This window comes from Nerophis lumbriciformis, linkage group LG29 (genome assembly GCF_033978685.3).
Source record: "Nerophis lumbriciformis linkage group LG29, RoL_Nlum_v2.1, whole genome shotgun sequence".
NCBI classification, from domain to species: domain Eukaryota; kingdom Metazoa; phylum Chordata; class Actinopteri; order Syngnathiformes; family Syngnathidae; genus Nerophis; species Nerophis lumbriciformis.
In genome coordinates this window covers 18,832,501-18,855,000 of record NC_084576.2, presented here as the reverse complement: position 1 = coordinate 18,855,000, position 22,500 = coordinate 18,832,501, and the positions used below count along the sequence as shown (strand labels likewise).

General features: G+C 42.9%; 1 protein-coding gene across 4 annotated transcripts in view; it reads left to right on the top strand.

Moving 5' to 3' along the window:
* mon2 (MON2 homolog, regulator of endosome-to-Golgi trafficking) overlaps positions 1-22,500 on the top strand; it is a 90,565-nt gene that overhangs the window by 50,704 nt on the left and 17,361 nt on the right. For 3 of the 4 annotated variants that reach the window (XM_061924865.1, XM_061924864.1, XM_061924867.1), the window contains exons 20-28: positions 443-544; positions 3,593-3,703; positions 6,146-6,321; positions 6,478-6,640; positions 8,814-9,107; positions 9,192-9,390; positions 11,051-11,694; positions 18,138-18,281; positions 21,977-21,994. In XM_061924865.1, coding sequence (XP_061780849.1) covers positions 443-544; positions 3,593-3,703; positions 6,146-6,321; positions 6,478-6,640; positions 8,814-9,107; positions 9,192-9,390; positions 11,051-11,694; positions 18,138-18,281; positions 21,977-21,994 — 1,851 coding nt within the window. The remainder of the gene's footprint in view (positions 1-442; positions 545-3,592; positions 3,704-6,145; positions 6,322-6,477; positions 6,641-8,813; positions 9,108-9,191; positions 9,391-11,050; positions 11,695-18,137; positions 18,282-21,976; positions 21,995-22,500) is intronic. The other variant, XM_061924866.1, reaches the window with a different exon arrangement.

Below are 22,500 nucleotides of genomic sequence, written 5' to 3'. Positions count from 1 at the left end.
ATTTAACTTTAAAAAATATGCAATTGCTTGCAATACATGCATTTTTTTCTTTCTTAGTTAGAAAGATGAAGTCGTTTATTGACAAATGTTATTTCAAGGCTTTCTTAAATGATGTGGCGGGCTACATCTGGCCCCCAAACCTTACTTGCTAACATTGCACTCACATTTGAACAGCGACACCATGTTAAGTTATTATTTGCTGAGAAAAAAAAAAAAGATTAAACTGAAAGCTCCCAAAGCTGACTGACGGGATAGTTGATGGAGCTCCAGGCAACATTTTAAAATGTGCAGCGAAGCCTGAAGTGGTGGGCCTCATCAAACTTGAGGTTGGTCAGAGGCAGTTTCATGCTGTATCGCAATTAATTTTCTGTATCATTGCTTCATTTATGTTTGACTGTGTCTGAAATGGAAGGTATCCACTTTTAAAATGTGTTGTCTCCAGGAACCGTCTCTGTTCGCCGTGGCCAAACTGCTGGAGACGGGCCTGGTCAACATGGATCGTATAGAGATCCTATGGAGACCTCTGACTGGACACCTACTGGAGGTAACCTCCACCATTCCTGCTTACAATTGTCGAGTGAAACATTCGAGCATTATAACCTGTTGTGCTGAACACTCACACCCGGAAGGGCATTCTCTCTTTTGTAGAAAAAAAAATGTATGTTTGAAGGTTTTCTTCACATTTTTCTTTCTCTATCTCCCCCTCTTCTGTTGCATTCCTGTCTGTTTCGCAGAAGGTAAGCAACGATACTTTATCCTTCCAATTTGTTTCTCCTATTCTTTGTCTTTTCCCTTCTCCCTTTCAACATGGTAGAGTTAAGAGGCTGCTGTGTCATGATGTCTTCCTCCATCAGTGTTTAAGCTGGCAGTCTATTCACTTTCATGTTGGCAACAGGAGGTTTTGATTGGCCGCAGAAGCAGGATCTGCTGCTGCATCTGTTCTGCTCTTTTGTCTGTGGGTTTCATGCACACAAGAGCTGTCCAAACTTTTTCCACCAAGGGCCACATAATAAAATAGGGATTTGCACAACTGTTTAAAAACGCATTTACGAGCTAAATATAATGTCACACTTAAAGACATTGTTTATTAGTTATAAGTGTCCAGATTGTAGCCATTTCACTTTACATTGCAATTTTTTCCCAATCCTTGCTCTTTGTTTAATTGTATGTTTAACTTTACTCTAACAATGAGCCGTGGGCTAATAAAAAAAAAAAAACCACGGGCTCTAAATGGCCGCCAGCCCACTCTTTGGACACCCTTGACATGGGCCATTTTTCTCTACAGTGCCACAAAGTGTGAAATTAAATTGTTAGTTATTAATCATGCAGAAATGAAGAAGCCAAAATAATCTGTATATGCATGGAGAGTCCTAATGCTTCAAGAATTTTCCAATTGTGTTTTAAGTGACAAAAAAGAGTCCAAGTCATATCCACACTTACAAAGGTCATCAAATTAAGTACAAGAATACTTATTCTAGTGTATAAGAAAATCATCCGTCCACTCCAAGCTTTCCACAAATTGTTCTATATTAAGGCATATCTTTAAATGTAAACTACTACAAAGCTTTAGGTGACGCTAGTGCAGTGTTTCCGCGGGTCATTAAAAAACATTAAAATTGTTCAAATTAATTTTGCGAAACTTAAGGCCTCAAATGTTATTAAAAAGCATTGAACTCGATGTCCAGAGGCATTAAAAAAAAATAATGCGGTGAAATCACACATGCTGTTAGCTACGGTAATCACAAGTCAGTGATTAAAGGCAGGCAGTTAACGCTGCCACATTTTTTTGGCGTGACCAACAAAGCAACTTCTGCTGACGCCACTACAACTGGCAGCTGCTGCTACCACTACAGAAAAACAGGTAAATAAAAGTAAATTCTCAGATGAATCATTGTCTTGTGAGCCAATTCTAATTCACGAGAGAGTAACAGTCACTGTAAACTTTTCAACTATTCAAGATAACCATTGTCAAAAGTTTACAATTTTTCCTATACAGACAGTTGTAATAACTATCTGCAGTAGGACATTAAAAAGGCATTCAAAAGTATTAAATCAGATTGGCTGATACCTACAGAAACCCTGTAGTGATGGGTAAAAGAAACCTCAGTGAGTGTATTGATGCTGCGCTGATCCTGTGTTGGTGTTTTATAATGGCACCATGTGCTGGGTTAAAAAGTCACTACATTTGACCCGCAAATAAGGTTACAGATTTACGGGGTTAATTGGTTCTTGAATGTGGTTAGTAAATCGAAAGCCAATATCTCCATAAGATACAGTGTAACTATGAATAATTGGCTCCAGCATTGACAAATGTCCATATTTTAGTAAAGCTTTGAACACAATATACAGTGCTATACAACACTGTATCTCAAACAAACATAACAACTTTCTCTTTTATCCATTAGCCATAACAACAACGACAAGCTAAACTATCCTGTATGCGCTGCTCTGCAAACACATGCACAGAAGTCCCTTTGGTCCCCTCACAAACGATCAGAAATCACAAAAATCCCTAACTTTAACAACCATGTTGCTACTACAATAAACATTATAAAAAGTAAAATCCACTGAGTGTAAATCACCACCAGGCCTGAGGGCTTACAAGAGGAGAGAAACAAGCAGACAGAGGGAGAGAAGACGAAGCCTCTGCTGTGATTTAAGTCCGCTTTAGTATCTTTTTACAGAAAAGTCTGTTGTCATCTTAATTAAAAACTTGCTGTGGTACGAGCCAGCTTTCTCATTCTCTTCAATACGAGCAAGCACAAAATGTCTGCCAGCGGGACACAAAATGAACGAATGAAACGTTGGTTTACAGAGACATGGTTCGCATATTTGGCGTCATCTCAAAGTTCGTAAATTGGGGTTCCAATGTAATACCAAATATACTGTGATTTATATACTTTTTCAAACGAATAGCTGTGCAGAGAGCAATATGAAACTGAGCGCTGATCAATGAACCAAACAGTAAACAGGAAAATATTATGTAGCACTATAAGACCTATATGATCTCACATTTAGTCTTTTTTCCCTTTTCTCAGCTGTATACAGATTGATGATGGTGATGAATACCGTTATCAAATGCGGCACACCACTTCTTTTGGCGCAAGCCGTCACTAGTGAGCCAAAAGAAGCGCTTCATGATAAACACATTTTGATGCAAAACAGCAGTTGTATCCGTCACACGTTTTTTTTTTTTCATAAATTGTCACACGTCGAGTGTCACTGTTTTATAATATGTTGATTCTTTAGCATCGTTTGACCCATCACTAGGTGGCAATTTTAGGCAGCAGAGAGTTTTATATTTTTTTCATGTTTTGAAAGATACTAACAATAATAGTATTTGGAAGTGGCATGATTCTTCTGCTCAGCTTGGAATCTCCATGTGTGTCTCTGCAAACACGTGATTACACTTGTACGTCGCAACGCATCCTTGTATGTCGTCACCTGGAGTCCTGTTTTATTTCATACATTTACTCCACACACGCATGCGTGCAGAGACGAAGGGCGCACAAACTTCTACAAACATTTCCTTTTCCCCACTCTCCGTGCTTTGTGTTTGCATTTGTGCGTATGTGTGGTGTGTGTCCTGCAGGTCTGCCAGCACCCGAACTCCAGGATGAGAGAGTGGGGGGCTGAGGCGCTGACGGCTCTCATCAAAGCCGGCCTGGACTACAAGCACGAGCCGCCGCTCGGCCAAAATCAGGTAGCTAACTAAACCTTTTGCGTTGCTCAAGAAGTCAAAGTCTGTTGTCCAAAGTCTAATTGTATCATTTGACCCTCCGCGTCCATAAAGGCAAAATCCTTAATAATATTTGTTCCATTCCACTGTGTGCGAATGTAGGACACTCTATGGGCTAAATGACAATTGTGGCGCTTCCTACAGGTTGTGGTCAAAATACTTTTGAAGTCATGCTAGCATACATGTATTAAAGTTTTATAACCATTAAACAAATGGTCAATGACTAGGGATGGGTACTGTTCACATTTGAACCGACTCGGTACCAATTCCCGGTAACCGGGAATCAATACAGGTACTCAACTGTGCCAATTTTTGGTACTGTTGTGTGTGTTAATTAGGGCTGCAACAACTAATTGATTAAAATTGATTATAAAAATAGTTGGCAATTAATTTAGTCATCGATTCGTTGGATCTATGCTATGCGCAGAGGCAATTTTATTTAAAATTTTTTAAATTTAATTTTTTTTAAATTTTTTTATAAACCTTTATTTATAAACTGCAACATGTACAAACAGCTGAGAAACAATAATCAAAATAAGTATGGTGCCAGTATGCTGTTTTTTCCCCCCAAAAATACTGGAAAGGATAGAAAAGTAGTTTGTCTCGTTTATCCGATTATTAATCGAAGTAATAATTGACAGATTAATCGATTATCAAATTAATCGTTAGTTGCAGCCCTAGTGTTAATATGTTAATTGTTTGACAATTTAATTTGTTTGTATAACATTTTAAAATGAGCTGGTTATGATAATTGTGCTGTCCAGTTGTTGTACAATATCTTGTTTTCATATACCGTTAGTCATATTAGCAATGTAGTTGCACTTCCACGATTTTAGATGGCAGAACTGTATAGGCTATCCATGGTATGTTTTTTCACTAGGAAGTAGCTGAATTTGTTATGTTGCGCCCTACAAAGTGTTTATATTGTAAGTATTGTGCTTATTACACACCAGCTGTTTGATTGTAACGTTCATCTTAGTTGTCGTTTTCATTACTAAATGTTGAGGTGTTGAAATCGCCATGTAAAATTGCTAACGCTAATTGTAGCTTGTCTATGGCAAATCGAATGTAAATTAGCATCAGGCTAGCGCATTTTGGGAGAGTGGAGACTTACTTAAGGCTTTAGCGTTTTCTACCAAGCATACTTGCTTTGTTGGTGTTGAAAACTGCAAAGTTACTTCGAGAGAGTTTGGCTGAGTCCGCCCTAAATGCTGCTTGATTGATTGTTTACGTGAGCTGCTGTTTAGTCTGCAACCGAATGTGACGTCACGTGCAATAAAGGTATCGGAATATGGCAGTGTTTGATTTTATGTGAATCGATACCTGGTAGTACCAACGGAATTCGGTCGGTGCCTATAAAAGTACCGAATTCGGTACTGTCACGCCAAATTTCTTCCCCCTTCGTAATTTCCTCTTACGTCATTGACAGCGATCGATAACACTTCGACTTTGACTGCCCGTCGCTGGAAGGATACTTGTTTTTTTGTTTTTTTTAAATATATTTTTAAGTACAGACATTTAACAGTATTATATATTAATTAATATTTTTTGCACATTACCACGAAGACAGAAGTTCCCAGCAGCGACCCTAACACTCCGCCTGAAATTTTCCCTAACACTCCGCCTGGAATTTTTCGAAGCCTGCTGGTGTTTGACATAAGTCCCCTGGGAAAGATAAAGACAAATGTCATTCAGTGACACCACCATTTTCAGGAGATTTGGATGCTATCGATCGCTGTCAATGACGTAAGAGGAAATGACGTAAGTAAGAAGAAATGACGTAAGAAGTGAAGTGAAGTGAAGTGAATTATATTTATATAGCGCTTTTCTCAAGTGACTCAAAGCGCTTTACATAGTGAAACCCAATATCTAAGTTACATTTTTTTTTTTAAACCAGTGTGGGTGGCACTGGGAGCAGGTGGGTAAAGTGTCTTGCCCAAGGACACAGCGGCAGTGACTAGGATGGCGGAAGCGGGGATCGAACCTGCAACCCTGAAGTTGCTGGCACGGCTGCTCTACCAACCGAGCTATACCGCCCCAGGAGGAAATGACCCCGGAAATAAATGGGGGGGGAAGGTTTTTGTAGGGGGAAGAAATTTGGCGTGACAGTACCCATCCCTATCAATGACTTATGGACAATTACGAAGTCGTCCTTGTGACCCAGCTAAGTTTTTGTTTTTACAGGCATGTGCTTATCAATCCCCTAAATGTGTGCACCAAAATGTTGTGGTCGTCCAGATAAATACATTGAAATTACACAGAATTGTTTTGGAAAAGCAGCATTAAGCTGTGTAAGAAATTTCAAGTCAGTCTGACTTATCTAGTCTCAGGGTAGAGTTACACTAAATATTGCAGTATTATTAAAAAATGTCAGAAAAACTAAGCGAATTGCTGTCTTTCTTTCAGCGGCTGCAGCTTCTGCTGCTAAACCCCCTGAAGGAGTTGTCCAATGTGCTGCATGCAGACATCCGGCAGAAGCAGCTGGAGAGTGTTCTGCAGATCCTCCAGAGCCAGGGGGACAGCCTGGGCCCCGGCTGGCCCCTCGTCTTGGGTGTCATTGGAGCCATTCGCAATGATCAAGGGTAATGAGCCAGCGTCATCCCCTTGGACAAATAAACCTCAATTAGACAGCTAAAATAACAAGGGCTCTAATTATACTATGACTATACTCATTCTTTGTGAGGAGCGTCTTGACAAATGTGAACCTGAACCGCATCTGGATCTGTGCTCCCCGTCAGTGAATCATTGATCCGAACAGCTTTCCAGTGCCTGCAGTTGGTGGTGACCGACTTCCTACCCACCATGCCTTGCACGTGCCTCCAGATCGTAGTGGATGTAGCCGGAAGTTTCGGGCTACAGAACCAGGAGCTCAACATCAGCCTCACCTCTATCGGCCTTTTGGTACACACCCATATTTGTCCCTGTAACTTAAATATTACTGTATTTTTTTGAAAAGGAAACCGACGCCGTACATTGCATTTAACAATGTAACATTCAGGAGTTGGCGACACCAGTCTAGCTCCAGTGCGAACATCACAGTCATGGTTTTACATCTACATCAGCTCCCACGTCTGTAGCTGACTGGCAGATTGTTGGCAGAGATTTATTTTAAGAGGTGTAGCGAAGCCTCTTTTTTTTTCTTCGAGTAGTGGATGTATACAAGAGGAGGGCCCATGTAGCGAGAGGCAGGTCAGAGGTGGTATCATGTCTATTAAGAAGGATGTTGTCACACATCAAAAAGGTTTCTCTCAAAAGTAGAACAAGTGAAGGAGAGGATTTAAATCAGAGGTGTGGAATGTGTGGCTCGAGGGCCAGTTGCGTCCTGCAGTTAATTTTTTTAACAGCACCCGTCACGTTCTAAAAATACTATTACCTAAAAAAGCATAATAAAAGAGCGTACAGGTGAAATATAACAAGAAAAAGCTGCAATATTTACTAACAAAGCTGTCATGCAGGCATTTTTGTTTCTTTAAAATTGTCATTGCTCGAAAAATAATAATGAAGCAAAATCAATGTTTTGAATTATTATTATTTTTTTGTCCTGTCCAGCTTCTCAGGCAAATCATATCGTTGATGTAGATGCCCATATCGGCTGTTCAGATTTACTTTACAAAAGAGAAGTGTAGGATACTTCTCTTGTTGCCTTATTTGTATTTGACTTTATCAAATGTATTTATATTATCATTTGGTGCAGCCGGGCCGGAGCAAGAGGGGATAGAAAGAGAAAAAAAAGAAGACAGAGGGGGAAATTGTGGGGACAAGAGGGGAATTAGACAGAGAGACAAAAACAACAACCGCAAACACAACAACAACAACAACAATAGAGCAACATCAGCAAATACGACATGTACAAATATGGTGGTAAATGTGATAGCAAATAAGTAGTGAGCGAAAATAAAAAATAATACAGAAATGACAATGAGCATTATTACACTACAAATGGATCAATACAAATACCAATAGAAATAGCACTATTGATAATGAACAATAACAATAATTTACCTGTATTATCAACAATACAGTTGTTCAAATGCAACAATACATATACGTAATGATAACTTGAGATACGAAAGAATGCAGAAAAATGGAGGGGAAGAAAGAGAAGCAACCTACATTAACCTTGGAGATTGTTATGGTAACAATAGGTTAAGCTTTGTCAGTGTGCCATGTGTTATACCCAGTTTACCCTAGGGCAACATCGTTAATATATGTTTGATGAAACGTGATTATGTGCATGAGTGTATGTATGCATATGTACTTGTATATGTACAGAATGTATATCTGTGTTTGTACAGTGAATGGATATGTACAGTATGTGTATATGTATGTTTGTACAGTGAATGTATATGTATGTTTTGAATAATTGACCTATTGAAGGGTCCAATTAATTCACAAATATTCCACTCTGACATATTTTTGGTGAAAAGCTTGCATATTTTGTGATTGCCATAAAAAATAGGTTTTTCCAGACAAAAAGGGCAAAAACAAATAAAAGAAAACATTAAAAAGAACTAAAAAAAACTTATAATCGACATATAGACCCGAAGTTGATCGAGAGATTTAAGTGTTGAAAGTACAAACATTTAAAAAAATGTATGACTTATTTTTAAAACTAAAAAAATAAATAAAACTTTATAGCGACAGATAGATCGTAAGTTGATCTAGAGATTTAAGCGTTGACAAAAAAAATTATATGCGATTTATTTTTCACATTTCTATGATTGAGACCCTTCTGGGTGCCTGGGACCAAACTTGAGAGCCTTAACAGTAAAAAAAATAATCCAATGGTATATATTGTATTGGGTTTCAAAATGAAAAATATCAAAATGGCCCAAGAAGTGGAAGACATTTGTACACCTCTGCTTTTTCTCAGGTTTAGTGCTCACAAACTGGCTCTAGGGACACTTATAAAGTCATTTTTTGCATAATAGGAGACCTTTAATTGCACCACTGACATTGTATAGATGACAGAACAGTATTAACATCATATTTATTTGCGCTTAAAAGTGACAGGTGTGCACTAATGGACAAAAGTCTTGACATACACCTAGCAATCCATATTTTCCCCGCACAGTGGAACATTTCGGACTACTTCTTTCAAAGAGGTGAAACCATCACAAAGGAGTTGGAGAGGGATGAAAAGGCTCAGGTCAAGCAGGCCCGGGAAAGAGGAGAGACCCTGAACAGACCCTTCCACCCTGCCCCTCCCTTCGACTGCCTGTGGCTATGCCTCTACGCCAAGCTGGGCGAGCTGTGCGTGGATCCAAGGCCCGCTGTGCGAAAAAGCGCCGGGCAGACGTTGTTTTCCACCATCGCAGCGCATGGGACCCTGCTACAGCAGCCAACATGGCACATTGTGGTCTGGAAGGTAGCGTCCAACAATTATGTCATTTTCACACAAGAAAATAGTTTAATTTATGGGCTCAATGCTTTACCTCCCTGTTCCCACCAGGTGTTGTTCCACTTGCTGGACTGCGTGCGCAAGTCGTCCACCACGGCAGACAAAGAGAAGATCGAGTCCGGCGGTGGCAACATCCTCATACACCACTCGCGTGACACAGCGGAGAAACAGTGGGCAGAGACGTGGGTGCTGACTCTTGCTGGGGTGGCGCGCATTTTTAACACAAGGCAGTACTTCCTCCAACAGTTAGGTGAGTCAGGGGCAACCTACTACACCAGGGGTGTCCAAACTTTTTGACTTGGGGTCGGCATTGGGCTAAAAAAATTTGGTCAGGGGCAGGGAAGCCCCGAGCTGCAGGCCCCTCCGCCAGGGGAAGAGTCCGAATGTAAAAAAACTGTATGTATATATGTATATATGTGTATATGTATATATGCATGTATGTATGCTTGTATGTATATGTACTGTATGTATATATAGATGTGTATGTGTATATACACACTCATTTACATACATGTGTACATATGTGTATATATATACATTCACATATGTGTATATATATATATATATATATATATATTAGGGCTGGGCAACGATTAAAAATTGTAATCATAATTAATCGCACAATTTCTCCGATTAATCACGATTAACTGCATTGTATACGCAAAACCCAATATTGAATTCAAAAGTAGTGTGTAGTGCACCTTTATTGGAATATTTTCCCATATGAACAAAAGTGCCAAACATTTGTTGTGCAAACACAATTCAAATCAGTACTTGTTAAACAGTAGCAGTTAAATAGCATATTTTATGAAAATCAACTCAAAAAATGTCAATACAAACATTCAAGTTTATTGCCACTGCCAGGGTATTTAAGTTATCCTGTTTGTTATGGAAAATAAATATAATCTACATATAAATCCCTGAGCCACAATCATAACATCAAAACAGGCAATTTCTAAGGTAAAAGCAGAAACATTTTCCTCTAATTTTCTTTTCCATAATGCCTCTCCTCTGTTTTCATTATAGACAGAACATGTGAAGGCAGCACCCACTTTTCATCAATATAATGCACTGTAACTCCGAGGTAATTATGCTTACCGATTGATGTCCAGTAGTCCCCACTGAGAGCAACTACAGCTGCACGTTGTAAAGTTGTCACTTTTACAGTCCTCTCCTTTCATACAACTGCTGTATTCTTGGTGCGATGGTGCGTCTTGATGGCGGCTCATACGTGCCGGCGTCTTCCACAACACTAATGGGCCTACAGTCTGTAACTATCCACTTTGCTATGGCATTTGTTAGCTTCTCTTGCTCTCGTTTAGCTATACTTCTCCCGCACGCTGCATTTAACGTAGTCTGCCGCAGCCTCGCTCCACTTTCTGCTTTGTTGAATGGTTTGCTCGCATCAACAGTGTGCTTCGCGTTAAGGTGATATTTTAGACTGGAAGTACTCCTGTGATAAGAAAATTCAGCTTGGCAGTGGCTACAAACCACTTTGCTTCTGTCAAATCTGCCGCCTGGAAGTACTTTATAATGAAAATGACCATGTAAAAGTTCTGTTGAGTTACCCTTCTTCTCCCTGCTTGTTTTGTTTTTTTCCGCGTTCTCCTTCCTTTTCCGCAGGAGCCAGCAATAGGCGTTAACAAAATAAAAGCATGTAAAAAAACAAACGCAATAACGTGCGATAAAAAAATTGTCGGCGTTAATAGATTGATGCGTTAACTCGAAATTAACGCATTAACTTGCCCACCCCTAATATATATATATATATATATATATATATATATATATATATATATATATATATATATATATATATACACATATACACATACATACATAGAAAGAGAGAGAGATGTATATATACATATATGTATATATGGATGTGACGTGTGTCCTTGTTACCCTAGGGGATTTCTTCGAGGCCTGGGAGGTTCTCCTCAACCACATCCAGTCGGCGGCGCTCAGCAAGAACAACGAAGTCTCCCTGGCCGCCCTTAAGAGCTTTCAGGAGATCCTTCAGATCGTGACACCCGTGAAAGACTCTGACAGAGCAGGAGACGCCCTTGCTGCTATAGGGGTCCCCCCGGTCCTTATCGATCCCCTCTCAGCGTCCGGTCCCGGCAGACCTCTCGTGCGCTCTGACTCGCTCGTGGAAAGGCTGACGCGGTACAACGGCGCCGAGCTGCAGGCCCCTCCGCCAGGGGAAGAGTCGGCCTTAGAGGACCTGGCCTTATGGTGGTCGGCGTGGAACACGTGGTACCGCACGGGAACGGACAGCACGAGGCCGCCCAGTGGCCAGACGGAGAAGCTCTCCTTCATCCCCAGCCAGCCGTTCCTTACGGCGTTGATCCAAATTTTCCCGGCTCTGTACCAGCACATTAAGGGCAACTTCAGCATGGAAGACCTGAAGAAGCTGGGGGTCATCCTCCACGGTGCCGTGTCGGTGCCCATCAGCAGCGATGCCTCCCCCTTCATCCTGCCCTCCTACACTGAGGCCGTGCTCACCAGCCTGCAGGAAGCCGTGCTCACTTCTCTTGATGTTCTGCAGAAGGTGAAATGAAAAACACCTCTTGTATTTATTTCATTCATTTTTATTATATTTATATTTATTTGCAACCTCCTCACAGCAACATTTTTCAAAGCACAAAATCTAACAAGAACACCACCGGCGAGCTTATGTAACCATTAGTGCTCTAACAGAACACATGTTTGACAATTGTCTATAATTTTCACAAGAACAAATTTTAAGTAATACATTTTTCTACCGGCCCGAATAAAATGATTGGTGTTTACGGCGATACTCACTGGGTCTCGTAAACGCGTACGCAGGCGTGCACACGAACACCCCTGGCTTAATGGATAGTGTGATGTGCGGCTCAAATCTGAAATATCGATACCGCCGATATCAGATTTTTATGCTCTAATTTCAATTCTTAAATGAAAATATCGATACTTTTGATACTTTAGTTCAGGGGTGTCCAAACTTTTTTCTACCAAGGGACGCTCACTGAAAAAGTCACATTTCTGGGGACCACATTGCTATTTTTTTATTAGAAAAAATGCTAAAAACAGATATTGTGTCAGTTTTGTATTATAGGTCATAAGTTGACAAAGTATATTATTAATTATTAGTTGGAACATTTCAGATTTTTCTCATTAGATACCGATTGTTTTGCTCTTTTTCTTACCTTTTTACTGTTGTTTTTTTCCCAATGTAAGAATAGAAAAAAACTGATATGATTAACTGCATAACCCATTAATGTTCAGTTACACATTTAACAGTGTTTATCATGGGGACGGCGTGGCGAAGTTGGGAGAGTGGCCGTGCCAGCAATCTGAGGGTTACTGGTTCAATCCCCGCCTTCTACCATCCTAGTCATGTCCGTTGTGTCCTTGAGCAAGACACTTCACCCTTGCTCCTGATGGGACTGGTTAGCGCCGTGCATGGCAGCTCCCGCCATCAGTGTGTGAATGTGTGTGTGTGAATGGGTGAATGTGGAAAATAGTGTCAAAGCGCTTTGAGTTCCTTAAAAAAAGGTAGAAAAGCGCCATACAAGTACGACCCATTTACCATGGTTGTTGTAATTTTTCAAATTAATTCACAAGTGAGTTTTTTTTGTTTTTTTTACTTAACCAACTAACTAAACTTTGTTTATATTTTAAAATATATTTTATTTTTATTTTGAGAGCTTCTAATATTTTTCTAATTTATTAATAAGTTAATATGCGTAGGCCCTGTGATGAGCTGGCGACTTGTCCAGGGTGTACCCGCCTTCCGCCCGTTTGCAGCTGAGATAGGCTCCAGCACCCCCCGCAAAAGGGACAAGCGCTAGAAAATGGATGGATGGATATATATTGTTTTTTTAAAATGAACTAACCAACTTAAAACTCTGTTTATATTGTAAGTATATTTCATTTTTATTTTGAGAGCTTCTAATATTTTAGATCAGGGGTGTCTAAAATGTTTCCACCCAGGGCCGCATACTGCAAAAGTCACGGGCCATATTACTATTTTTTTTATAAAAAAAAAAAAAAAACGAAGCTAAAGATGGATCCATCCATCCATTTTCTACCGCTTGTCTCTTTCGGGGTCACGGGTGGTTGCTTTATCCTATCTAAGCTGCATGCGGGCGGAAGGCAGTGTACACTCTGGACAAGTCGCCACTTCATCGCAGGGCGCTAAAGACGGATATTATATATATTTAAAGACAAAACTTAGTGTTTTTGGTGTCAGTTATATTACCGTATTTCCTTGAATTGCCGCTGGGTATATAGTATGCACATGCCTCGATTTACCGCAGGGTGAAACTCGTTTCGCAAAATAATTAGCGCATGCCTAGAATTACCGCCGGGTAAGTCACGTACCTACTACGTTTTTAGCATTACCCGGCAGTTCGCGGTATTGCAAATGTTCGTTCAGTGTATTTTTTGCACTGGTATACAGTACAAAACGAGTGACACGTACGAAAAATGTGTACATACCGTATTTTTCGGAGTATAAGTCGCACCGGAGTATAAGTCGCACCTGCCGAAAATGCATAATAAAGAAGGAAAAAAACATATATAAATCGCACTGGAGCCCGGCCAAACTATGAAATAAACTGCGACTTATAGTCCGAAAAATACGGTAATTGTTGAATGACTCCTTGTAAAAATAAAGAGTCTATCCATCCATCCATCTTCTTCCGCTTATCCGAGGTCGGGTCGCGGGGGCAGCAGCTTAAGCAGGGAAGCCCAGACTTCCCTCTCCCCAGCCACTTTGTCCAGCTCCTCCCGGGGGATCCCGAGGCGTTCCCAGGCCAGCCGGGAGACATAGTCTTCCCAACGTGTCCTGGGTCTTCCCCGTGGCCTCCTACCGGTCGGACGTGCCCGAAACACCTCCCGAGGGAGGCGTTCGGGTGGCATCCTGACCAGATGCCCGAACCACCTCATCTGGCTCCTCTCGATGTGGAGGAGCAGCGGCTTTACTTTGAGCTCCCCCCGAATGACAGAGCTTCTCACCCTATCTCTAAGGGAGAGCCCCGCCACCCGGCCGCTTGTACCCGTGATCTTGTCCTTTCGGTCATGACCGAAAGCTCATGACCATAGGTGAGGATGGGAACGTAGATCGACCAGTAAATCGAGAGCTTTGCCTTCCGGCTCAGCTCCTTCTTCACCACAACGGATCCATACAGTGTCCGCATTACTGAAGACGCCGCACCGATCCGCCTGTCAATCTCACGATCCACTCTTCCCTCACTCGTGAACAAGACTCCGAGGTACTTGAACTCCTCCACTTGGGGCAAGATCTCCTCCCCAACCCGGAGATGGCACTCCACCCTTTTCCGGGCGAGAACCATGGACTCAGATTTGGAGGTGCTGATTCCCATCCCAGTCGCTTCACACTCGGCTGCGAACCGATCCAGTGAGAGCTGAAGATCTTGGCCAGATGAAGCCATCAGGACCACATCATCTGCAAAAAGCAGAGACCTAATCCTGCAGCCACCAAACCAGATCCCCTCAACGCCTTGACTGCGCCTAGAAATTCTGTCCATAAAGGTTATGAACAGAATCGGTGACAAAGGGCAGCCCTGGCAGAGTCCAACCCTCACTGGAAACCGGTCCGACTTACTGCCGGCAATGCGGACCAAGCTCTGACACTGATTATACAGGGAGCGAACCGCCACAATAAGACAGTCCGTTACCCCATACTCTCTGAGCACTCCCCACAGGACTTCCCGGGGTACACGGTCGAATGCCTTCTCCAAGTCCACAAAGCACATGTAGACTGGTTGAGCAAACTCCCATGCACCCTCAAGGACCCTGCCGAGAGTATAGAGCTGGTCCACAGTTCCACGACCAGGACGAAAACCACACTGTTCCTCCTGAATCCGAGGTTCGACTATCCGGCGTAGCCTCCTCTCCAGTACACCTGAATAGACCTTACCGGGAAGGCTGAGGAGTGTGATCCCACGATAGTTAGAACACACCCTCCGGTTCCCCTTCTTAAAGAGAGGAACCACCACCCCGGTCTGCCAATCCAGAGGTACCGCCCCCGATGTCCACGCGATGTTGCAGAGTCTTGTCAACCAAGACAGCCCCACAACATCCAGAGCCTTAAGGAACTCCGGGCGGATCTCATCCACCCCCGGGGCCTTGCCACCGAGGAGCTTTTTAACTACCTCGGCAACCTCAGCCCCAGAAATAGGAGAGTCCACCACAGATTCCCCAGGCCCTGCTTCCTCATAGGAAGACGTGCTGGTAGGATTGAGGGGGTCTTCGAAGTATTCCCTCCACCGATCCACAACATCCGCAGTCGAGGTCAGCAGAACACCATCCTCACCATACACGGTGTTGACATTGCACTGCTTCCCCTTCCTGAGGCGGCGGATGGTGGTCCAGAATTGCTTCGAAGCCGTCCGGAAGTCGTTTTCCATGGCTTCCCCGAACCCCTCCCATGTCCGAGTTTTTGCCTCTGCGACCGCCGAAGCCGCACATCGCTTGGCCTGTCGGTACCTGTCTGCTGCCTCCGGAGTCCTATGAGCCAAAAGAGCCCGATAGGACTCTTTCTTCAGCTTGATGGCATCCCTTACCGCTGGTGTCCACCAGCGGGTTCTAGGATTACCGCCACGACAGGCACCAACCACCTTGCGGCCACAGCTCCAATCGGCCGCCTCGACAATAGAGGCACGGAACATCGTCCACTCGGACTCAATGTCTAGTGCCTCCCTCGTGACATGTTCAAAGTTCTTCCGGAGGTGGGAATTGAAACTCTCTCTGACAGGAGACTCTGCCAGGCGTTCCCAGCAAACCCTCACAATGCGTTTGGGCCTGCCAGGTCTGTCCGGCATCCTCCCCCACCATCGCAGCCAACTCACCACCAGGTGGTGATCGGTAGAAAGCTCCGCCCCTCTCTTCACCCGAGTGTCCAAAACATGAGACCGCAAATCCGATGACACAACTACAAAGTCGATCATGGAACTGCGGCCTAGGGTGTCCTGGTGCCAAGTGCACATATGGACACCCTTATGTTTGAACATGGTGTTTGTTATTGACAATCCGTGACGAGCACAAAAGTCCAATAACAAAACACCACTCGGATTCAGATCCGGGCGGCCATTCTTCCCAATCACGCCTCTCCAGGTTTCACTGTCGTTGCCAACATGAGCGTTGAAGTCCCCCAGTAGAACGAGGGAATCACCCGGGGGAGCACTCTCCAGTACTCCCTCGAGTGAATCCAAAAAGGGTGGGTAATCTGAGCTGCCGTTTGGCGCGTAAGCGCAAACAACAGTCAGGACCCGTCCCCCCACCCGAAGGCGGAGGGAGGCTACCCTCTCGTCCACCGGGTTGAACTCCAACGTGCAGGCTTTGAGCCGGGGGGCAACAAGAATTGCCACCCCAGCCCGTCGCCTCTCACTGCCGGCAACGCCAGAGTGGAAGAGAGTCCAGCCCCTCTCAAGAGAACTGGTTCCAGAGCCCTTGCTGTGCGTCGAAGTGAGTCCGACTATATCTAGCCGGAACTTCTCCACCTCACGCACTAGCTCAGGCTCCTTTCCCCCCCCAGCGAGGTGACGTTCCACGTCCCAAGAGCTAGCTTATGTAGCCGAGGATCGGACCGCCAAGTGCCCTGCCTTCGGCTTCCGCCCAGCTCACACTGCACCCGACCTCTATGGCCCCTGCTATGGGTGGTGAGCCCATTGGAGGGGGGACCCACGTTACCTCTTCGGGCTGTGCCCGGCCGGGCCCCATGGGGACAGGCCCGGCCACCAGGCGCTCGCCATCGTGCCCCACCTCCGGGCCTGGCTCCAGAGGGGGGCCCCGGTGACCCGCGTCCGGGCGAGGGAAATCTGGGTTCCTTGTTTGTGTTCTTCATAGAGGTCTTCGAGCTGCTCTTTGTCTGATCCCTCACCTAGGACCAGTTTGCCTTGGGAGACCCTACCAGGGGGCATAGAAGCCCCCGGACAACATAGCTCCTAGGATCATTGGGACACGCAAACTCCTCTACCATGTTAAGGTGGCAGCTCAGAGAGGAGAAAAAATAAAGAGTGTCACGTTATAGTTGCCTTTTCAGACCCAAACAAAAAGAACTCCCGGGATGATTCATTGTGCTTTAAAATTTATTGCGGCATTAAGCGATGTCATGATTATCCTTACATCACACTCAAATTTATAAGCGCATGCCTAAATTTACCGCATGCCTTTGGTAAGCGCCGGAGTGAGAAGAGGTTTTAAATTATTTACCGCCGGTGCGCTAATTCAAGGAAATACGGTATTATGTTTAATAAAATACGCAGCTTTTTCCATTCCATTCAGATTTTTTTCTCTTTTTTTGGTACATTTTACTATTGTTCTTTTTATATAGATATGGTATTGAAAATAAACAACTTTTAAAATTTTAGTAGCCCTGTTAGGTATATTTGCACCAAGTACTGGTATCGGTTCGATATCGCCGATACCAGCCTGAATTTTACATGATATCAGATCGGAAAGAAAATCAGTGGTATCGCACATCAATGCTAATGGTTCCTGGCACTCTCTGCAGTTGAGTAAAATAGGGAAAAAGGCCGTCCCTCGCTACCAATTAAGAAAATAAACAATAACTTAAAACACATTTTACATGAAAAAGAACTTCCATTTACCGTGTTTAACGATTTAACAGTGAAATTCCGATTGTAGCTGAGATAGGCTCCAGCTCCCCCCGCGACCCCAAAGGGAATAAGCGGTAGAAAATGGATGGATTATTCTCTATGTAGATTCCCAGTCTTCCAAGTTGAGTCGAGGAAACATTCGAAAAGGCAGAAAACTTAAACACCTTAATCCTGTTGTGTTTTAATAAGATTTCCATCAGTATTCCAACATTAATAAGAAGTGTAAATGCAGACGTGGACTCCCTTAATTTTTCTGAATCTGTGTCACATTACATGCCGGAAACAACGCGTGGGCCGCGCTCAGTGATGTATTACAGTATGCAATCCCACGGTGGATGTCAGCAGTGTTTGTTCTTCCCCGCTGCAGGCCATCTGTGTGGGCCCGGAGAACCTGCAGGTCATGTACCCGGCCATCTTTGAGCAGCTGCTGCTCTTCGTGGAGTTCTCCTGCAAGCCTCCACAGTACGGCAGGATGGAAACCAAACACGTGGCTAATGCCAAATACAACCAGGTACTGTTTAATTAAACAATCAGCCCTTTTTCTCTCTCCCTCATCCGTCAAGTTCTCATGTGTCCCTCATTTGTGGACTTTCGTAAGCCTAACAGGTTATTCTTGACTGTCATTTGTAACCTGCAGCCATATTCCCTCCCTCATGCTTTCTCTTGCTGGCTTACTATACAACATCTCTACTGCATCGCAAAGAAACATTGAGCCATAAGTCTTTCTCATGCTTGTTGTCTCAGAGTGCAGTACAGCCGCTAAAGTCCCACAGTCGTCACACACAACTTCATTTTAGTGAGCATTTAAACCGGGACTATTTAATTAAATTGTTCCTAGTATCTCATTTAAAAAAAAGCTAAGCACTGTTAATTACTTTTCCCTTCTTTATTATTCTTTTTTAGTAAGGTTTGAAAATGTGTGCAGTGGAACCTCGGTTTATGAACTTACCGTTAATTTAGGACTGTAGGCCGTTAATTTTTTTGTATATTTTAAACCCTGCTGGTTTAAGTAATTTGTGAAATTGAAACAATACAAAAAGAATCCCATTGTAAGTTAATAATACTAACACAGACACTCGTAAACGTGTTAGCATATTAGCTAATGCTAATGTCATTACATTACGATAGCACATACAAATATGCATGAAAACACTCCTACAGGCATCGCACATGGGACGGTTTAGTAAGTATAAACAGTTTTAGTTATATTGTAAAACTTACAAAAGTTGCTGAGAGTGAGGAGTTTTTGGGGCGCTATCTACATTTCCTCCGCCATATCGCCCACATCTACCATGCACACTGGTACTTAAACTGACAAGTACCATATTTTACAGACTATAGAGTATATAAGCCGCACCCAATAAATGTTAGAAACATATATTTTTTCATAATAGCCGCACTGCACTATAAGCCGCAAACACATATATATATATTTATATATAATTATTTACACAAAAAGATTTTGTAAATGTTTACATACCTTAATTGTTTCCAATTGGTATCTGTAACATGGCAGTAAAACGGTTGATCAAACAAAACAGAAGTCATCGTCATGGACCCACTAGCTGTGGAAGCGAGCTCTCCAATCAGCTAAACAGACTCAATAACACCACAGGGACGATTTGGTGAATTTACTGAGGAATTTGTAAAACTGTAACAATACAAAACAAATGCCACTGTACGTTAGTAATACTAACACAGACACTTGTGAACGTGTTGGCATATTTGCTAATGCTAACGATTCCTAGCTTCGTTACATTACGATAGCACGTACAAATATGCATGAAAACACTCCTACAGACATCACACATGGGACGGTTTAGTAAGTATAAACCGTTTTAGTTATATTGTAAAACTTACAAACGTTGCCGAGAGTGATGAATGAAGAATCCATTCGAGTAGTACCCTATGGACGGCTATAAGACTGAATAGCATTCCAGTCAGTGGTTTTGCATGTTTTTTTTACAAAATTATTTTTACTATCCATAAATAACCTGATGTCTTTTAAAGGCCTACTGAAATGCGATGTTCTTATTCAAACGGGGATAGCAGGTCCATTCTATGTGTCATACTTGATCATTTCGCGATATTGCCATATTTTTGCTGAAAGGATTTAGTAGAGAACATCGACGATAATGTTCGCAACTTTTGGTCGCTGATAAAAAAGCCTTGCCTGCACCGGAAGTAGCAGACGAGTAGCGTGACGTCACAGGTTGTGGAGCTCCTCACATCTGCACATTGTTTACAATCATGGCCACCAGCAGCGAGAGCGATTCGGACCAAGAAAGCGACAATTTCCCCATTAATTTGAGCGAGGATGAAAGATTTGTGGATGAGGAAAGTGAGAGTGAAGGACTAGAGCAGTGGGAGCGATTCAGATAGGGAAGATGCTGTGAGAGGCGGGTGGGACCTGATATTCAGCTGGGAATGACTAAAACAGTAAATAAACACAAGACATATATATACTCTATTAGCCACAACACAACCAGGCTTATATTTAATATGCCACAAATTAATCCCGCATAACAAACACCTCCCCCCTCCCGTCCATATAACCCGCCAATACAACTCAAACACCTGCACAACACACTCAATCCCACAGCCCAAAGTACCGTTCACCTCCCCAAAGTTCATACAGCACATATATTTCCCCAAAGTTACGTACGTGACATGCACATAGCGGCACGCACGTACGGGCAAGCGATCAAATGTTTGGAAGCCACAGCTGCATTCTTACTCATGGCACCGTGTCTGCGTATCCAACTCAAAGTCCTCCTAGTAAGAGTCTCTGTTGTCCCAGTTCTCCACAGGCCAATGGTAAAGCTTGACTGTCATCTTTCGGGAATGTAAACAATGAAACACCGGCTGTTTTATCCGGCAAAACAGTCAGGGGGTGCATTCTACGGCGGGGGTGCGTTATCCTGCACAACACCTGCCGCAATACACCGCTTCCCACCTCCAGCTTTCTTCTTTGCTGTCTCCATTGTTCATTGAACAAATTGCAAAAGATTCACCAACACAGATTTTTGTGATGAAAACAGACGACTTAATAGCTGGCCACCATGCTGTCCCAAAATGTCCTCTACAATCCGTGACGTCACGCGCTGACTTCATCATACCGAGACGTTTTCAGCAGGATATTTCGCGCAAAATTTAAAATTGCACTTTAGTAAGCTAACCCGGCCGTATTGGCATGTGTTGCAATGTTAAGATTTCATCATTGATATATAAACTATCAGACTGCGTGGTCGGTAGTAGTGGGTTTCAGTAGGCCTTTAAGCTGCAGGGTTCAAAGAGTAAGAAAAAAGTAGCCGTGTTATAATCTGGCATTTACAGTAATGTTGCAATTTTTACTACCGACAAAGCCAGAATCCTTGGTAGAAAAGGCTCCACTCTTCCAAAAGTTGCGAGCTTGATGCTTATTTACATAGGATTTGCCATAGACAAGCTATATTAGCATTAGCGATTTTACATTGCGATTTAAACACCACCAAATTTGGTTTAAAAAAAACAAACTCCAACTAACATTTATTAACCCACACAATTGGTACCGTTGAGTACTGGTATCGATTACCTGGCCCTGGGATGTGAGCGGGATCCAACCCTACCTAGTGTAAAAAGCAACAGTCAAAGAGCCTGTTGACTGTTGGTCAACAGGCTCACACCAGGCCCACACCAGAATATGAGCATTCTGCTGTTTTTGAAGGACCTACTGCAAAACAGCACAGTGTAGAAAGGTTTCATGATGGCGACAGTTTGACCCAGGAACAGATAATTCACACTGCATGATTTACTCAGGCTATATTGAACAAATCCGATTTAGTCGGACTTTAGAGGCTCAATTGTACTTGAAATCCAGCATGTGCTTTCTCTTCACCATCTAACACCAAGCAGCCTGAGGCAATCCCGCTAATAAACATTTCCACTACTAACACCCCCTAATTCTGTCCTATTTCCCCATCTCGATATGTCTTAACATTGTTTAACTAAGGGTCAGACAGCCAAACAGATGTTGCGGGTGGTCTTTATTGGCTCGCTGCTCACTGACCTTGAGTGTTTCCCCATAAATCTGTCTGGATGACTCCATTGACTCATCGAAACAACAAAAAGCGCTGCAGATTTTGTACTGGAAACAGCACTTTTAATGTCCACATCTCTTCTCATTCTGTTCCTCGGGACCACTCACTGACTGGATAACCGTTTTAGATCCAGCTGTTTGCACCGGTGAGTTCCATCATCTCCCCCCCAGCCCTCTGTCTTTGTTACTCTACCCGACTGCACTGTACCGCTCGTGTATTCAAGCTTCTCCTCCATGAGGGATCGTGCATGGGATCCTCTCGCTCATTCCACGCTCTGCCTGCCGCTAACACTTCCTGTGCCGTGTCATTTTTGGTTTCCTTTGTGTGGTTGCCCTTTTTTTTGCTTTTCCTACTTGTACTGTTGCCTCAATGCATCACTACAATGCTCATTTAATCCCTAGTAAAGCTGACGTTTCACAAGAATAAAGGATCTTTGAGACATTAGCACAATGGTATTTTCAAATTAAATCAAAAAGAAAGAAAATCTGATAAACACAAAATAAAAATCAGATTTTATTTTCCAGTGGTATAATTCAGTAGAAAACATCACAAATGTAATTTCTAGATAGCAGATGTATTATTCAGTGTTTTTGTTTTGAATCACTGTAATAAATATAAATGACATATTCCAAAAGAAAGCGGACAGCAGCA